The 16,225-nt window shown below is 51.4% G+C and overlaps 1 protein-coding gene across 1 annotated transcript in view; it reads right to left on the reverse strand.

Moving 5' to 3' along the window:
• Positions 1-16,225, reverse strand: part of LOC148442169 (alanine aminotransferase 2-like) — a 30,010-nt gene that overhangs the window by 9,094 nt on the left and 4,691 nt on the right. Inside the window, exons 2-6 of the mRNA XM_088464133.1 lie at positions 14,725-14,908; positions 11,384-11,473; positions 10,666-10,774; positions 10,425-10,558; positions 122-365 (exon numbers count right to left, since the gene is read on the reverse strand). Coding sequence (XP_088320259.1) covers positions 122-365; positions 10,425-10,558; positions 10,666-10,774; positions 11,384-11,473; positions 14,725-14,856 — 709 coding nt within the window. The 5' untranslated portion in view covers positions 14,857-14,908. The remainder of the gene's footprint in view (positions 1-121; positions 366-10,424; positions 10,559-10,665; positions 10,775-11,383; positions 11,474-14,724; positions 14,909-16,225) is intronic.

The following is a 16,225-nucleotide window of genomic DNA, read 5'->3' on the forward strand; positions in this document are numbered from 1 at the left end:
AAGGGTGGTTTTGGCAAAACCAATTCAGATCCAAAACACGAAGAAAGATCCAAAACACAAAAAGTGGCCGGTGTACACCCCTAATAAAGTCTCTGCACATACTGGGCTGGGGAGGGGTTACCTGTAGGGTTGCCAGGGTTGATGATACACAGGACCTTGGGGTCGCAGTGTGTGCGGGCGTCCTCCAGGGCTCTCCTCAGCGCCGTGATGTCCAGCGCCCAGCAGTTCTCCTCATCGAGATAGTAATTCACCTGCACGGCGCCCAACTCCGCCAGAGCTGCTGAGAACAGGGGGTACTGGGGGATGGGGATAAGGACCCCAGTGCGAGAGTTTCCCTGGCCAGACACCAGTAGCTTCAGCATGGTCTGAGAAGTCAGAGAGGTGGGGGGTGAGCAGGGGACACGTGGTGAGACATGCCGAGTGACATACACAGGGTGGGGGAATGGACACGTGTGGTACACAGCGGGGGCATCATTCTAAAATATCCTCTAGAACTGGGGTAGCCAACCCTAATCCTCGAGAGCTACCAACATTGCATGTTTTCCAGGTCTCCTCACAGAATCACCAGTGAAATAATTAGCTCCACCTGTGGATCTTTTTAAATGAGTTAGTGAGTAATGAATACACCTGTGCTCCTGCTGGGTGATCTGGAAACCATGAACTGTTAGTAGCTCTCGAGGTTGGTTCCCCCTGCGCTAGGGCACAGCAGAGATTTACTGCACATATTTGGTCACAACACATCACAATGAGGACATAAAAAGCAGCATGGTTGGTGCAGTGGTTCGTAGCATTACTGCCTCACAAGCACTAAGGTCATGAGTTCAATTCCTGGTCATAGCCGATGTGTGGAGTTTGTATGTTCTCACTGTGTTTATGTGAGATTCCTCCCAAACTCTGAGAACATACAGGTAGGTTACTTGGCTGCTGACAAATAAGTGACCTGTAGTACATGTACATGTGGTAGGGAAAATTGAGTGTAAGCTCACTGGGGCAGGGAGTGATGTGAAATACTATATATTCTCTGTACAGCGCTGCGGAATATGTGTGAGCTATATAAAGAACGGCTAATAAATAAGTAATGACAGAAATAATCAGAATAACAGACGTTTATATCACAGCAAATATGGATCAGAACTAGGAGGGAGTTACACGTACCCACAGTAACAGAGAATGCACAAAGACCATGAGTAATCTGGAGGAATGCGGTGCCAGCGAGTGCCATTGTGTGCCAGAGGGCAGTGCCAGCATGTGCCAGTGCCAGAGAACACATCAAACACGGCTGTGACTGAGACAACAACAACTTCCTGCTGGGGGTCCAGATTTCATCAACACAAGTGGTGTACCTATTATACATCATACATTTAGCCTACACTACAGCCAGGTATATTACCTATAGCCTACACTACAGCCAGGTATATTACCTATAGCCTACACTACAGCCAGGTATAATACCCTATATAGCCTACACAGCAGCCAGGTATATTACCTATAGCCAGGTATATTACCTATAGCCTACACTACAGCCAGGTATATTACCTATAGCCTACACTACAGCCAGGTATATTACCTATAGCCAGGTATATTACCTATAGCCTACACTACAGCCAGGTATATTACCTATAGCCTACACTACAGCCAGGTATATTACCTATAGCCTACACTACAGCCAGGTATATTACCTATAGCCTACACTACAGCCAGGTATATTACCTATAGCCTACACTACAGCCAGGTATATTACCTATAGCCTACACAGCAGCCAGGTATATTACCTATAGCCTACACTACAGCCAGGTATATTACCTATAGCCTACACTACAGCCAGGTATATTACCTATAGCCTACACTACAGCCAGGTATAATACCTATAACCTACACTACAGCCAGGTATATTACCTATAGCCTACACTACAGCCAGGCATCATACATGTAAGCAATGGTCAAACATACGTTACCCCTCCTAAATCTTTAAAACTTAATTCTTATAAAATCTCTTACAGGTCAAAAAGTGGAGTCTCCCTCTGTCTGCTCCATTACAGATTGACCTCCCTCCGAGCATGGAATGTACAATCACTATATTTATTCCATGTATATTATTTATTCTATAGCGGCTAGGCAATGTAATAATGAGGGAGGGGTCTAGTCTGGGTATAGAGTAGGGGTGGTCACAGAGCACAGGGTGAGGAGGGGTCTAGTAGGGGGTGGTCACAGAGCACAGGGTGAGGAGGGGCCTAGTCTGGGTATAGAGTAGGGGGTGGTCACAGAGCACAGGGTGAGGAGGGGCCTAGTCTGGGTATAGAATAGGGGGTGGTCACAGAGCACAGGGTGAGGAGGGGTCTAGTAGGGGGTGGTCACAGAGCACAGGGTGAGGAGGGGTCTAGTAGGGGGTGGTCACAGAGCACAGGGTGAGGAGGGGTCTAGTAGGGGGTGGTCACAGAGCACAGGGTGAGGAGGGGTCTAGTAGGGGGTGGTCACAGAGCACAGGGTGAGGAGGGGTCTAGTAGGGGGTGGTCACAGAGCACAGGGTGAGGAGGGGTCTAGTAGGGGGTGGTCCCAGAGCACAGGGTGAGGAGGGATCTAGTAGGGGGTGGTCCCAGAGCACAGGGTGAGGAGGGATCTAGTCTGGGTATAGAGTAGGGGGTGGTCACAGAGCACAGGGTGAGGAGGGGTCTAGTCTGGGTATAGAGTAGGGGGTGATCACAGAGCACAGGGTGAGGAGGGGTCTAGTAGGGGGTGGTCACAGAGCACAGGGTGAGGAGGGATCTAGTAGGGGGTGGTCACAGAGCACAGGGTGAGGAGGGGTCTAGTAGGGGGTGGTCACAGAGCACAGGGTGAGGAGGGGTCTAGTAGGGGGTGGTCACAGAGCACAGGGTGAGGAGGGGTCTAGTCTGGGTATAGAGTAGGGGGTGGTCACAGAGCACAGGGTGAGGAGGGGTCTAGTAGGGGGTGGTCACAGAGCACAGGGTGAGGAGGGGTCTAGTAGGGGGTGGTCACAGAGCACAGGGTGAGGAAGGGTCTAGTAGGGGGTGGTCCCAGAGCACAGGGTGAGGAGGGATCTAGTCTGGGTATAGAGTAGGGGGTGGTCACAGAGCACAGGGTGAGGAGGGGTCTAGTCTGGGTATAGAGTAAGGGGTGGTCACAGAGCACAGGGTGAGGAGGGGTCTAGTAGGGGGTTGTCACAGAGCACAGGGTGAGGAGGGTCTAGTAGGGGGTGGTCACAGAGCACAGGGTGAGGAGGGGTCTAGTAGGGGGTGGTCACAGAGCACAGGGTGAGGAGGGGTCTAGTAGGGGGTGGTCACAGAGCACAGGGTGAGGAGGGGTCTAGTAGGGGGTGGTCACAGAGCACAGGGTGAGGAGGGGTCTAGTAGGGGGTGGTCACAGAGCACAGGGTGAGGAGGGGTCTAGTAGGGGGTGGTCACAGAGCACAGGGTGAGGAGGGGTCTAGTCTGGGTATAGAGTAGGGGGTGGTCACAGAGCACAGGGTGAGGAGGGGCCTAGTCTGGGTATAGAGTAGGGGGTGGTCACAGAGCACAGGGTGAGGAGGGGTATAGAGTAGGGGGTGGTCACAGAGCACAGGGTGAGGAAGGGTCTAGTCTGGGTATAGAGTAGGGGGTGGTCACAGAGCACAGGGTGAGGAGGGGTATAGAGTAGGGGGTGGTCACAGAGCACAGGGTGAAGAGGTGCCTAGTCTGGGTATAGAGTAGGGGTGAGCGGGTTCGGACTTCTGAAATCCGAACCCCCCCGAGCCCCCCTGATCCGAGTCCGATCAGAGTCAGGCTCGACTTTTCCCGCCTGACTCGGATCTGAAATCGAGGCAAAACGTCATCATCCCGCCTTCCGAGTCTCGCGGGTTTTGGATCCTATATAAGGTACCCGCGTCGGCGCCATTTTCTCACTCGGCTGTGGACAGTGAAGAGGGAGGGTGGGAGTTAGGGCTGGCTGGGCTGTGTAGTGTAGTGTAGTGTAGTGCAGAGTAGTGTTGTGCTGTGCTGCTGTTGTCCACTACTTCAAAGTCCATAGGGGCTGGCTGTGTTGTGCTGTGCTGCTGTTATTAATAGGGGCTGTGTCCACTACTTCAAAGTCCATAGGGGCTGGCTGGACTGTGTTGTGCAGTCAGTTCTCCATAGGGGCTGTGTCCACTCCAAAGTCCTGTGCAGTGTCCCAGTCCTAAAGGGGTGCTGTAGTGTTGTCCAGGGGGTGCTCTGTCCATCAGGGGTGCTCCCCCCAAGTGCTAAAAAAATAATATTTTTTCTGTGTTTGTGAATTGTGTGCGCAGTAGCCGCACGTGCATCAACAAAGGAGCAGCGCCAAGCGTGCGCCTGTGTCCCATAAGTAAAGAGCCGGCTGGCTCATTTCTTAAAGGGTGGTGTAACCCACAAAGTGCACTACTCTCCAGCAAAAATAAAAAAATATTTTCTGTGTTTAGCCGCACGTATATATCAAATCGATATAACATAAATGGAGGACCAAACTTTCTCCGCTAAAAATAAAATAGAGAAAGATCAAGAACCACTTCCTCCTAGTGCTGAAGCTGCTGCCACTAGTCATGACAGACGAGAACATGCCATCAACGTCGTCTGCCAAGGGCGATGCCCAATGTCATAATAGAGGGCACATACAATCCCAAATGACAAAGTTCAGGAAAATGACCTTGAAAAAAACATTTAAATCAGCTGAAGAGAAACGTAAACTTGCCAATATGCCATTTACGACACGGAGTGGCAAGGAACGGCTAAGGTCGATCCCTAGTATGTTCATGACTAGTGGTTCAGCTTCACATGACGATGGAAGCCCTCTTCCCACTAAAAAAAATCAAGAGTTAAGCTGGCAAAAGCACAGCGAAGAACTGTGCTTTCTAAGAAGATATCACAAATCCCCAAGGAGAGTCCAAGTGTGATGGTGGTTGCGATGCCTGACCTTCCCAGCACTGGACGGGAAGAGGTGGCTCTTTCCACCATTTGCACGCCCCCTGCAAGTGCTGAAAGGAGCACCCACAGTCCACTTGCTGATATGCAAATTGAAGATGTCAATGTTGAAGTACAACAGGATGAGGATACTGGTGCAGCTGGCGCTGAGGAGGAAGTTGGCGAGGAGGATTCTGATGGTGATGTGGTTTGTTTAAATCAGGCTCCGGGGGAGACAGTTGTTGTCCGTGGGATGAAAAAGCCCATCACGGTCATGCCTTGGCAGAAGACCAAACATTCCACCTCTTTGGTCTGGCAATATTTCTATCCAAATCCGGACAACAACTGTCTTGCCATATGTACCATATGTAAAGGTGAAATAAGTAGGGGTAGGGACGTCAACCACCTAGGAACATCCTCCCTTATACGGCACCTGCAGCGCGTTCATAAAAAGTTACTGTCAAGTTCAGAAACTTTGGCTAAGACCGTAAGCAGTCCAGGGACACCTAAATCCCGTTGTCCTGTTGTATCCAAGCGCCTGCAAACCACACCGTCAACTCCCTCCTCGTCAATTTCCTCCTTATTCAGGATCGGAAGTAGTCCTGCAGGCCATGTCACTGGCATGACTGACTCTCCTATTGGGGATTCCTCCGGAGGATCCTGCATTGCTACGCCTGCTGCTGTTGCTGCTGCTGGGAGTCGTTCATCATCCCAGAGAGGAAGTAGGAACACCACTACTTTTACTAAACAATTGACCCTCCAACAGTCCTTAGCGAGGAGGATGAAGTACGACAGCAGTCATCCTGAAGCAAAACGTATAACTGAGGCCTTGACTGCTATGTTGGTGTTAGACGTGCGTCCGGTATCCGCCATTAGTGCAGTGGGATTTAGACAATTGCTGGAGGTAGTGTGTCCCCGGTTCCAAATCCCGTCTAGATTCCACTTCACTAGGCAGGCGATACCGAGACTGTACAGAAACGTCAGAAAAAGTGTCCTCAGTGTCCTGAAAAATGCGGTTGTACCCAATGTCCACTTAACCACGGACATGTGGACAAGTGGAACAGGGCAGACTAAGGACTATATGACTGTGACAGCCCACTGGGTAGATGTATCACCTTACGCAGCAGCAGCGTCACCAGTCGCAGCATCTCAGAAACGCCAGCTCGTTCCAAGGCAGGCTACGCTGTGTATCATCGGTTTCAGTAAGAGGCACACCGCCGACAACCTCTTAGAGAAACTGAGGGAAATCATCGCCCAGTGGCTTACCCCACTTAGACTCTCCTGGGGATTTGTGATATCTGACAACGCCACCAATTTTGTGCGGGCATTACATCTGGCAAATTCCAGCACATCCCATGTTTTGCTCACACAATAAACTTGGTGGTGCAGAATTTTCTGAAAAGCGACAGGGGCGTGCAGGAGACGCTTTGGGTGGCCCGAAAAATTTCTGGCCACTTTCGCCATTCAGCGACTGCGTGCCGAAGACTGGAGCACCAGCAAACACTCTTGAACCTGCCCCGCCATCACCTGGAGCAAGAGGTTGTGACGCGGTGGAACTCAACCCTCTATATGCTTCAGAGGATGGAGGAGCAGCAAAAGGCCATTCAAGCCTATACATCCACCTATGACCTATGCAAAGGAGGGGGTATGCACCTGACTCAAGCGCAGTGGAGAATGATTTCCGTGTTGTGCAAGGTTCTCCAGCCCTTCGAACTTGCCACACGTGAAGTCAGTTCAGACACTGCCAGCTTGAGTCAGGTCATTCCCCTCATCAGGCTTTTGCAGAAGCAGCTGGAGAAAGTGAAGGAGGAGCTAAGACGGAGCGATTCCGCTCGGCATGTGGGACTCCAGGGTGGTCAATCTGTTGAAATCAGACCACTACATTTTGGCCACCGTGCTCGATCCTAGGTTTAAAGCCTATGTGGTGTCTCTCTTTCCGGCCGACACAAGCCTGCAGAAGTGCAAAGACCTGCTGGTGAATACTCTGTCAGCTGAAGCGGAACGTGACACGTCAACAGCTCCTTCTTCATTTTCTCCCGCAACTGGGGCTGCCAGGAAAAAACTTAGGTATCCTAAGCAACCCGCTGGCGGTGATGCAGGGCAGGCAGGACCAAGTTTGGACATCTGGTCCGGACTGAAGGACCTGGCAACAATTTCTGACATGTCTACTGTCACTGCATATGATACTGTCACCTTTGACAGAATGGTAGAGGATTACATCGGTGACAGCATCCAAGTAGGCATGTCAGACAGTCCATACCTGTACTGGCAGGAAAAAGAGGCAATTTGGAGGCCCCTGTACAAACTGGCTCTATTTTACCTGAGTTGCCCCCCCTCCAGTGTGTACTCCGAAAGAGTGTTTAGTGCAGCCGGGAACCTTGTCAGCGAAAGGCGTAGGAGGTTGCTTCCACAGAATGTGGAGAAGATGATGTTCATCAAAATGAATTATCAGCTCTTCCAGGGAGACCAGCCTCCAGAACGTACAGAGGGACCTGTGGTGGTGGATTCAAGTGGGCACGAGTTAATACTTTGTGAGGATGAGGATGTACACACTGAAGAGGGTGAGGAATCGGTGGATGAGGAGGATGAGGATGACATCTTGCCTCCGTAGAGCCAGTTTGTGCAGGGACACATTAATTGCCAGCTTGTTTTGTGGGGGCACAAACGAACCAATCATTTCAGCCACAGTTGTGTGGCAGACCCTGGCGCTGAAATGATTGGTTTGTTAAAGTGTGCATGTCCTGTTTATACAACATAAGGGTGGGTGGGAGGGCCCAAGGACAATTCCATCTTGCACCTCTTTTTTTTCTTTGCATTATGTACAGTTTGGGGCCTAGTTTTTCAAACTGCCATTCTGTCTGCCACTGCAGTGTCACTCCTAGATGGACCACGTGTTTGTGCCGCCCACTCGTGTCGCTTAGCATAGTCATCCAGCTACCTCGGTGCAACCTTTTGGACATAAAAACACTATTGTGAGGTGTGAGGTGTTCAGAATAGACTGGAAATGAGTGGAAATTAAGGTTATTGAGGTTGATAATAGCATAGGAGCAGAAAAACCTACAAATTCTGTGATTTTAGCTGTTTTTATGCTTTTTTTCAAAAAAATACAGATCCAAAACACGAAGAAAGATCCAGATCCAAAACCAAAACACAAAACACGAAAAGTGGCCGGTGCACACACCTAGTATAGAGTAGGGGGTGGTCACAGAGCACAGGGTGAGGAGGGGTCTAGTCTGGGTATAGAGTAGGGGGTGGTCACAGAGCACAGGGTGAGGAGGGGCCTAGTCTGGGTACAGAGTAGGGGGTGGTCACAGAGCACAGGGTGAGGAGGGGCCTAGTCTGGGTACAGAGTAGGGGGTGGTCACAGAGCACAGGGTGAGGAGGGGCCTAGTCTGGGTACAGAGTAGGGGGTGGTCACAGAGCACAGGGTGAGGAGGGGCCTAGTCTGGGTACAGAGTAGGGGGTGGTCACAGAGCACAGGGTGAGGAGGAGCCTAGTCTGGGTACAGAGTAGGGGGTGGTCACAGGGTGAGGAGGAGCCTAGTCTGGGTATAGAGTAGGGGGTGGTCACAGAGCACAGGGTGAGGAGGGGTTTAGTCTGGGTATAGAGTAGGGGGTGGTCACAGAGCACAGGGTGAGGAGGGGTCTAGTCTGGGTAGAGTAGGGGGTGGTCACAGAGCACAGGGTGAGGAGGGGCCTAGTCTGGGTATAGAGTAGGGGGTGGTCACAGAGCACAGGGTGAGGAGGGGTCTAGTCTGGGTATAGAGTAGGGGGTGGTCTCACAGCACAGGGTGAGGAGGGGCCTAGTCTGGGTATAGAGTAGGGGGTGGTCACAGAGCACAGGGTGAGGAGGGGTATAGAGTAGGGGGTGGTCACAGAGCACAGGGCGAGGAGGGGTCTAGTCTGGGTATAGAGTAGGGGGTGGTCACAGAGCACAGGGTGAGGAGGGGCCTAGTCTGGGTATAGAGTAGGGGGTGGTCACAGAGCACAGGGTGAGGAGGGGTATAGAGTAGGGGGTGGTCACAGAGCACAGGGCGAGGAGGGGTCTAGTCTGGGTATAGAGTAGGGGGTGGTCACAGAGCACAGGGTGAGGAGGGGTATAGAGTAGGGGGTGGTCACAGAGCACAGGGCGAGGAGGGGTCTAGTCTGGGTATAGAGTAGGGGGTGGTCACAGAGCACAGGGCGAGGAGGGGTATAGAGTAGGGGGTGGTCACAGAGCACAGGGCGAGGAGGGGTATAGAGTAGGGGGTGGTCACAGAGCACAGGGCGAGGAGGGGTATAGAGTAGGGGGTGGTCACAGAGCACAGGGCGAGGAGGGGTCTAGTCTGGGTATAGAGTAGGGGGTGGTCACAGAGCACAGGGTGAGGAGGGGTATAGAGTAGGGGGTGGTCACAGAGCACAGGGCGAGGAGGGGTCTAGTCTGGGTATAGAGTAGGGGGTGGACACAGAGCGAGGAGGGGTATAGAGTAGGGGGTGGTCACAGAGCACAGGGTGAGGAGGGGTATAGAGTAGGGGGTGGTCACAGAGCACAGGGCGAGGAGGGGTATAGAGTAGGGGGTGGTCACAGAGCACAGGGCGAGGAGGGGTATAGAGTAGGGGGTGGTCACAGAGCACAGGGCGAGGAGGGGTATAGAGTAGGGGGTGGTCACAGAGCACAGGGCGAGGAGGGGTATAGAGTAGGGGGTGGTCACAGAGCACAGGGCGAGGAGGGGTATAGAGTAGGGGGTGGTCACAGAGCACAGGGCGAGGAGGGGTCTAGTCTGGGTATAGAGTAGGGGGTGGTCACAGAGCACAGGGTGAGGAGGGGTATAGAGTAGGGGGTGGTCACAGAGCACAGGGCGAGGAGGGGTCTAGTCTGGGTATAGAGTAGGGGGTGGACACAGAGCACAGGGCGAGGAGGGGTATAGAGTAGGGGGTGGTCACAGAGCACAGGGTGAGGAGGGGTATAGAGTAGGGGGTGGTCACAGAGCACAGGGCGAGGAGGGGTCTAATCTGGGTATAGAGTAGGGGGTGGTCACAGAGCACAGGGTGAGGAGGGGTATAGAGTAGGGGGTGGTCACAGAGCACAGGGTGAGGAGGGGTATAGAGTAGGGGGTGGTCACAGAGCACAGGGTGAGGAGGGGTATAGAGTAGGGGGTGGTCACAGAGCACAGGGTGAGGAGGGGTATAGAGTAGGGGGTGGTCACAGAGCACAGGGTGAGGAGGGGTATAGAGTAGGGGGTGGTCACAGAGCACAGGGTGAGGAGGGGTATAGAGTAGGGGGTGGTCACAGAGCACAGGGTGAGGAGGGGTATAGAGTAGGGGGTGGTCACAGAGCACAGGGTGAGGAGGGGTATAGAGTAGGGGGTGGTCACAGAGCACAGGGTGAGGAGGGGTATAGAGTAGGGGGTGTTCACAGAGTGCAGGGTGAGGAGGGGTACAGAGTAGGGGGTGGTCACAGAGCACAGGGTGAGGAGGGGCCTAGTCTGGGTATAGAGTAGGGGGTGGTCACAGAGCACAGGGTGAGGAGGGGGTCACTTACGACGATGGAGTCGCTGGCTCCGGTGGAGAGATAGATATTGTCCGCGCTGGAAGGGATCCCGCCGTCTCTCCGCTCTATGTACTTAGCTACGTCCTGGCGGATTAGCTCTATACCCTGGCTGGCGCTGTATGACCCTGTAATAGACAGAGATTAATGCTCCAGTACACAACCCCACCAACACGTATGTAGCATGTACAGTATTAGCGTGTCAGCTATCCGCTCACCCCTCGCCGCCACTCACCGATGCTGTTGCCTCCGCACGCCTGCAGGATACGCAGCGCCTTCTGTTTCACATCATCAGGGAACTTATTGTCATTCAGAAGCTCCGGGAACAGGCAGATGGCGGTGACCTGGGAATACAACCAGCGCCGAGGTTATAGGGGGCACAGACTTACCCCCAGGGGGCACAAGCTCACCCCCAGGGGGCACAAGCTCACCCCCAGGGGGCACATGGGGGAGGTGACGAGACGGTCAGGCCCGATAGAGGATAGAGAGTGGGGGGTGACAATCACAGACCCCTATATAGGGGGCTCTTTGCCCTCCCACCCTCTGTCCTCTTATCACAGCTTATTACTTGTGGGTCTGTGAGTACTTGAATTCGGGGACATTTTAGGAGAGGAGAGGAGAGCGCCCGTGTGCAGACTCAGTGCGGCCTCCCTGCTCGCTGGCGGCACAGTACATTGGTGACAGAATCTACTGCGCATGTGCGGCTCTCCGGGAAAATGGCGCCAACACCTTATTCCCGAGGTGATCAGTACTGGCACCGCCATTTTACCAGTGATTTCTGCTGTTCTGCAGCGCTGGAGACTACGGACACGTCAGTATAACAATATATGGGTGCAGGGTGTGAGGTGTGAGCCACCACCACCAGATGGCAGCATCTTACACTGTCTACAGAGCACAAGCAGATGAGGCGAGAAGCCTGCCCCCGGTGGGTGTTGTGTGTATTACAGACTCACCTGTCTCAGGAAGGTGATTGGCTTCTGGCCCATGGCGTGAGCATCTCCAATATTAGCTTTAATGACCTCTGTAAACGGCTTCTTTACACCCTGAAAATACAGAACAACCAGGATATCAGTCACCAATATAGTACAGCGTTATATAGTACAGCGTCATCAATATCGTACAGCGTTTTATAGTACAGCGTCATCAATATCGTACAGCGTTATATAATACAGCGTCAGCTCTATCGTACAGCGCTCTATCGTACAGCGTCACCAATACCGTGCAGCGTCATTTAGTCCGCCGGTCTATAAACTGCATCCCTGTATGTTCTTACAGCTGTATGTATGTATAACTGCACAGTACTACTTCTATTCTCCTGTGCTCTGGGTGTAATTATCAGTATACTGTATGTTCTTACACTGTATGTATGAGTAACTGCACAGTACTACTTCCCTTCGGTCTTCTGGGTATGCATTCGGCAGCATGGCACAGTTATCTATGTCCCCTGATTGAGCTGCATGTACAGCCGATGGGGGATATTGTTATAGTCCTGCGGGAATGTGCATCATTAGTCGTTCTATACATAAAGAATGGATGATATTAATGATAGATCGTTATCATTCAGTTTTATTGTATATGCATCATGAGGCACAATGATCCCTATGGCTACATGTATATTCTCTCCCCCCCCCCCACCCCCCTACGGGCGCTCAGGTAAGGGGTTAATAACCGGAGGAGCAGCAGGGGGGGGACAAAGGGAGACAAGTAAACTTTGATCTCTGCCCTGTACCCAGTGCTTCAACAGAGGAATTCCTGCGTCCTCAGCGTCAGCAGAAACTGCTTATCTCCAGCACAGGTGACGGGAGAGATCACATATTAATACAAAACAAATACAGGGGTGTGAGATTCAGCAGCCAACCAGTGTCTTGTGTATGTACCCTGGTGTCAGCATTAGACATCTGTATCATAGTGCAAGACGTGGCTGTATCCTGGTGTCAGCGTGTGGCTGTATCCTGGTGTCAGTGTGAGACCTGTACCATAGTGTGAGACGTGTGGCTGTATCCTGGTGTCAGTGTGAGACCTGTATCTGTACCGTAGTGTGAGACGTGTGACTGTATCCTGGTGTCAGTGTGAGAGCTGTATCTGTACCATAGTGTGAGACGTGTGACTGTATCCTGGTGTCAGTGTGATGTGTATATGTACCATAGTGTGAGACGTGTGACTGTTTCCTGGTGTCAGTGTGAGACCTGTATCTGTACCATAGTGTGAGACGTGTGACTGTATCCTGGTGTCAGTGTGAGACCTGTACCATAGTGAGACGTGTGACTGTTTCCTGGTGTCAGTGTGAGACCTGTATGTGTACCATAGTGTGAGACGTGTGACTGTATCCTGGTGTCAGTGTGATGTGTATCTGTACCATAGTGTGAGACGTGTGACTGTATCCTGGTGTCAGTGTGAGACCTGTATCTGTACCATAGTGTGAGACGTGTGACTGTATCCTGGTGTCAGTGTGATGTGTATCTGTACCATAGTGTGAGACGTGTGACTGTATCCTGGTGTCAGTGTGAGACCTGTATCTGTACCATAGTGTGAGACGTGTGACTGTATCCTGGTGTCAGTGTGATGTGTATCTGTACCATAGTGTGAGACGTGTGACTGTATCCTGGTGTCAGTGTGAGACCTGTATATGTACCATACTGTGAGACGTGTGACTGTATCCTGGTGTCAGTGTGATGTGTATCTGTACCATAGTGTGAGACGTGTGACTGTATCCTGGTGTCGGTGTGAGACGTGTCACTGTATCCTGGTGTCAGTGTGAGACCTGTATCTGTACCATAGTGTGAGACGTGTGACTATCCTGGTGTCAGTGTGAGACCTGTATATGTACCATAGTGTGAGACGTGTGACTGTATCCTGGTGTCGGTGTGAGACCTGTATATGTACCATAGTGTGAGATGTGTGACTGTATCCTGGTGTCGGTGTGAGACCTGTATCTGTACCATAGTGTGAGACGTGTGACTGTTTCCTGGTGTCAGTGTGAGACCTGTATCTGTACCATAGTGTGAGACGTGTGACTGTATCCTGGTGTCAGTGTGAGACCTGTACCATAGTGTGAGACGTGTGACTGTATCCTGGTGTCAGTGTGAGACCTGTATCTGTACCATAGTATGAGACGTGTGACTGTATCCTGGTGTCACTGTGAGACCTGTATCTGTACCATAGTGAGAGACGTGTGACTGTATCCTGGTGTCACTGTGAGACCTGTATCTGTACCATAGTGTGAGACGTGTGACTGTATCCTGGTCTCAGTGTGTGATGTGTATCTGTACCATAGTGTGAGACGTGTGACTGTATCCTGGTGTCAGCGTGAGATGTGTGACCAGAGCCGTAACTAGACTTTTTGGTGCCCTGTGTCAGAAAGAGCATTGGCGCCCCCCTCATTTTTCAAAGGGATATAATGCTCCCAAAAAAGGGCCATGGCATCATGGGGAAGGCCAGGAGATGCTGGGGATAAATAGGGACATAATATAGTGCACCTGAGAGAGTGCCATGGCCTCATGGGGAAGGGCCAGGGAAGAGATAGGGGAGGCCAGGAGATGCTGGGGATAAATAGGGACATAATATAGTGCACCTGAGAGAGGGCCATGGCCTCATGGGGAAGGGCCAGGGAAGAGATAGGGGAGGCCAGGAGATGCTGGGGATAAATAGGGACATAATATAGTGCACCTGAGAGAGGGCCATGGCCTCATGGGGAAGGGCCAGGGAAGAGATAGGAGAGGCCAGGAGATGCTGGGGATAAATAGGGACATAATATAGTGCACCTGAGAGAGGGCCATGGCCTCATGGGGAAGGGCCAGGGAAGAGATAGGGGAGGCCGGGAGATGCTGGGGATGAAATAAGAGGAAGCTACAAGCAAGAATGATAATAAACAGAAATTTGACAGCCCCAAACAGCGCCCCCTGCCCTGTGCGATGGCACCGGCCGTACTACCCTAGCTACGGCCCTGCGTGTGACTGTATCCTGGTGTCAGCGTACATGTAGCAGGGAATGACTGCACAGGACACACACACAGGATCTATATCTCAGTTACAGACAGCAGCATGCATGTAGCAGGGAATGACCGCACAGGACACACAGGATCTATATCTCAGTTACAGACAGCAGCGTGCATGTAGCAGGGAATGACTGCACAGGACACACAGAGGATCTATATCTCAGTTACAGACAGTAATGATTACATGCATTCGTACATATATGTCGCGGCTGAGGAATCATTAATAGGGGATGTGGGAAAGTTTGCGCTTTGCTCATACAATGGAAGCTGAGAAGCTCTGTACATAGGGGACCGGATTACCTGTTGCAGCTCTTTCTCCAGCTCCACCGCTCTGGAGACAATGGGGCCCCGCACAGCGTACTCCACCTTCTTAATCCAGGGATTCATGGACTCCAGCGTCAGGATACGGTTGCGTGTCCCATTCTCAGACATGTTGTGAGCGCTGCTACCGTTTCGTTCTGCCAGATGTGTTCCAGAATGAGACCTGAAGAAGGACAGAAGAGGGCAAAGGCATGAAGGCGTATATATGGGTTACACCAGGAGAGAACAGTAGTATATATGGGTTACACCAGGAGAGAACAGTAGTATATATGGGTTACACCAGGAGAGAACAGTAGTATATATGGGTTACACCAGGAGAGAACAGTAGTATATATGGGTTACACCAGGAGAGAGCAGTAGTATATATGGGTTACACCAGGAGAGAGCAGTAGTATATATGGGTTACACCAGGAGAGAGCAGTAGTATATATGGGTTACACCAGGAGAGAACAGTAGTATATATGGGTTACACCAGGAGAGAACAGTAGTATATATGGGTTACACCAGGAGAGAGCAGTAGTATATATATATGGGTTACACCAGGAGAGAACAGTAGTATATATGGGTTACACCAGGAGAGAGCAGTAGTATATATGGGTTACACCAGGAGAGAACAGTAGTATATATGGGTTACTTAGTGTATGTGATCAGTAAAACATGGGGTGTACAGGGGGGGTACAGCACGGTGAATAAAGCTGCCCAATGAGAACCAAAGATAGAAATGTGAATAAGAAATGAGGTTGTGACTGAGGTGGTAACACCCGGGGAATAAATAGGGAATAAAACCGTTTCCGTCCTAAGGAGAAGCTTTATGTCATCTTACATCTTATTTATTCTCCGGGTGTTAGCGCCTCGGTCACAACCTCATTTCTGTTTCACAATATTATATGTTTGTCGTGGTCTGCGGGGAACGCATTTCTGCGAGTATGCCGCCATCCGCCCCACCTCTCTAAGAGTGGGATGTACTAAATATCGCTTCCACGACACATTACATTCCGCCTCTCATCGTGTACTTTCTGCGGCCAGTTTCCACGTTATGTACATAGAAATACGATGAAAATCACAAAGGACGTCTCTCCTGATAAGAGCTGCCCTTTGCGTAGAGTATAACACCCACAATTCCCTCTGACATCCTTCTGCACAGAAGACAGCGGGCCGTGATGGGAGGGTCCCGATCTCTCAGGGGAGTGTATAGGCTTCTATTGGGTAACATCACCTGAAGATGGGATCGCACTCCAGGGCTTAATACATATGGAAAATGCAGTAATAGCGCATTTGTCACTGTAGTACATCCCACCCTGAGTGTAAGGAGTTATAGGTGTGAAATCCACATCGGTAAAGATAAATATAAATGTTTGAACACAATCACAATACAAAGAAAGAGCAACTGGTACCACAAATATGAGTCTATGCCCAACTCTGCATTAACCCATTATGGTCTATGGCAGTGGTTCCCAAACTGCAGGGGGGAGGGGGGGGG

This window comes from Taudactylus pleione, unplaced genomic scaffold (assembly GCF_031769625.1).
Source record: "Taudactylus pleione unplaced genomic scaffold, aTauple2 ptg001597l, whole genome shotgun sequence".
Taxonomy (NCBI): Eukaryota; Metazoa; Chordata; class Amphibia; order Anura; family Myobatrachidae; genus Taudactylus; species Taudactylus pleione.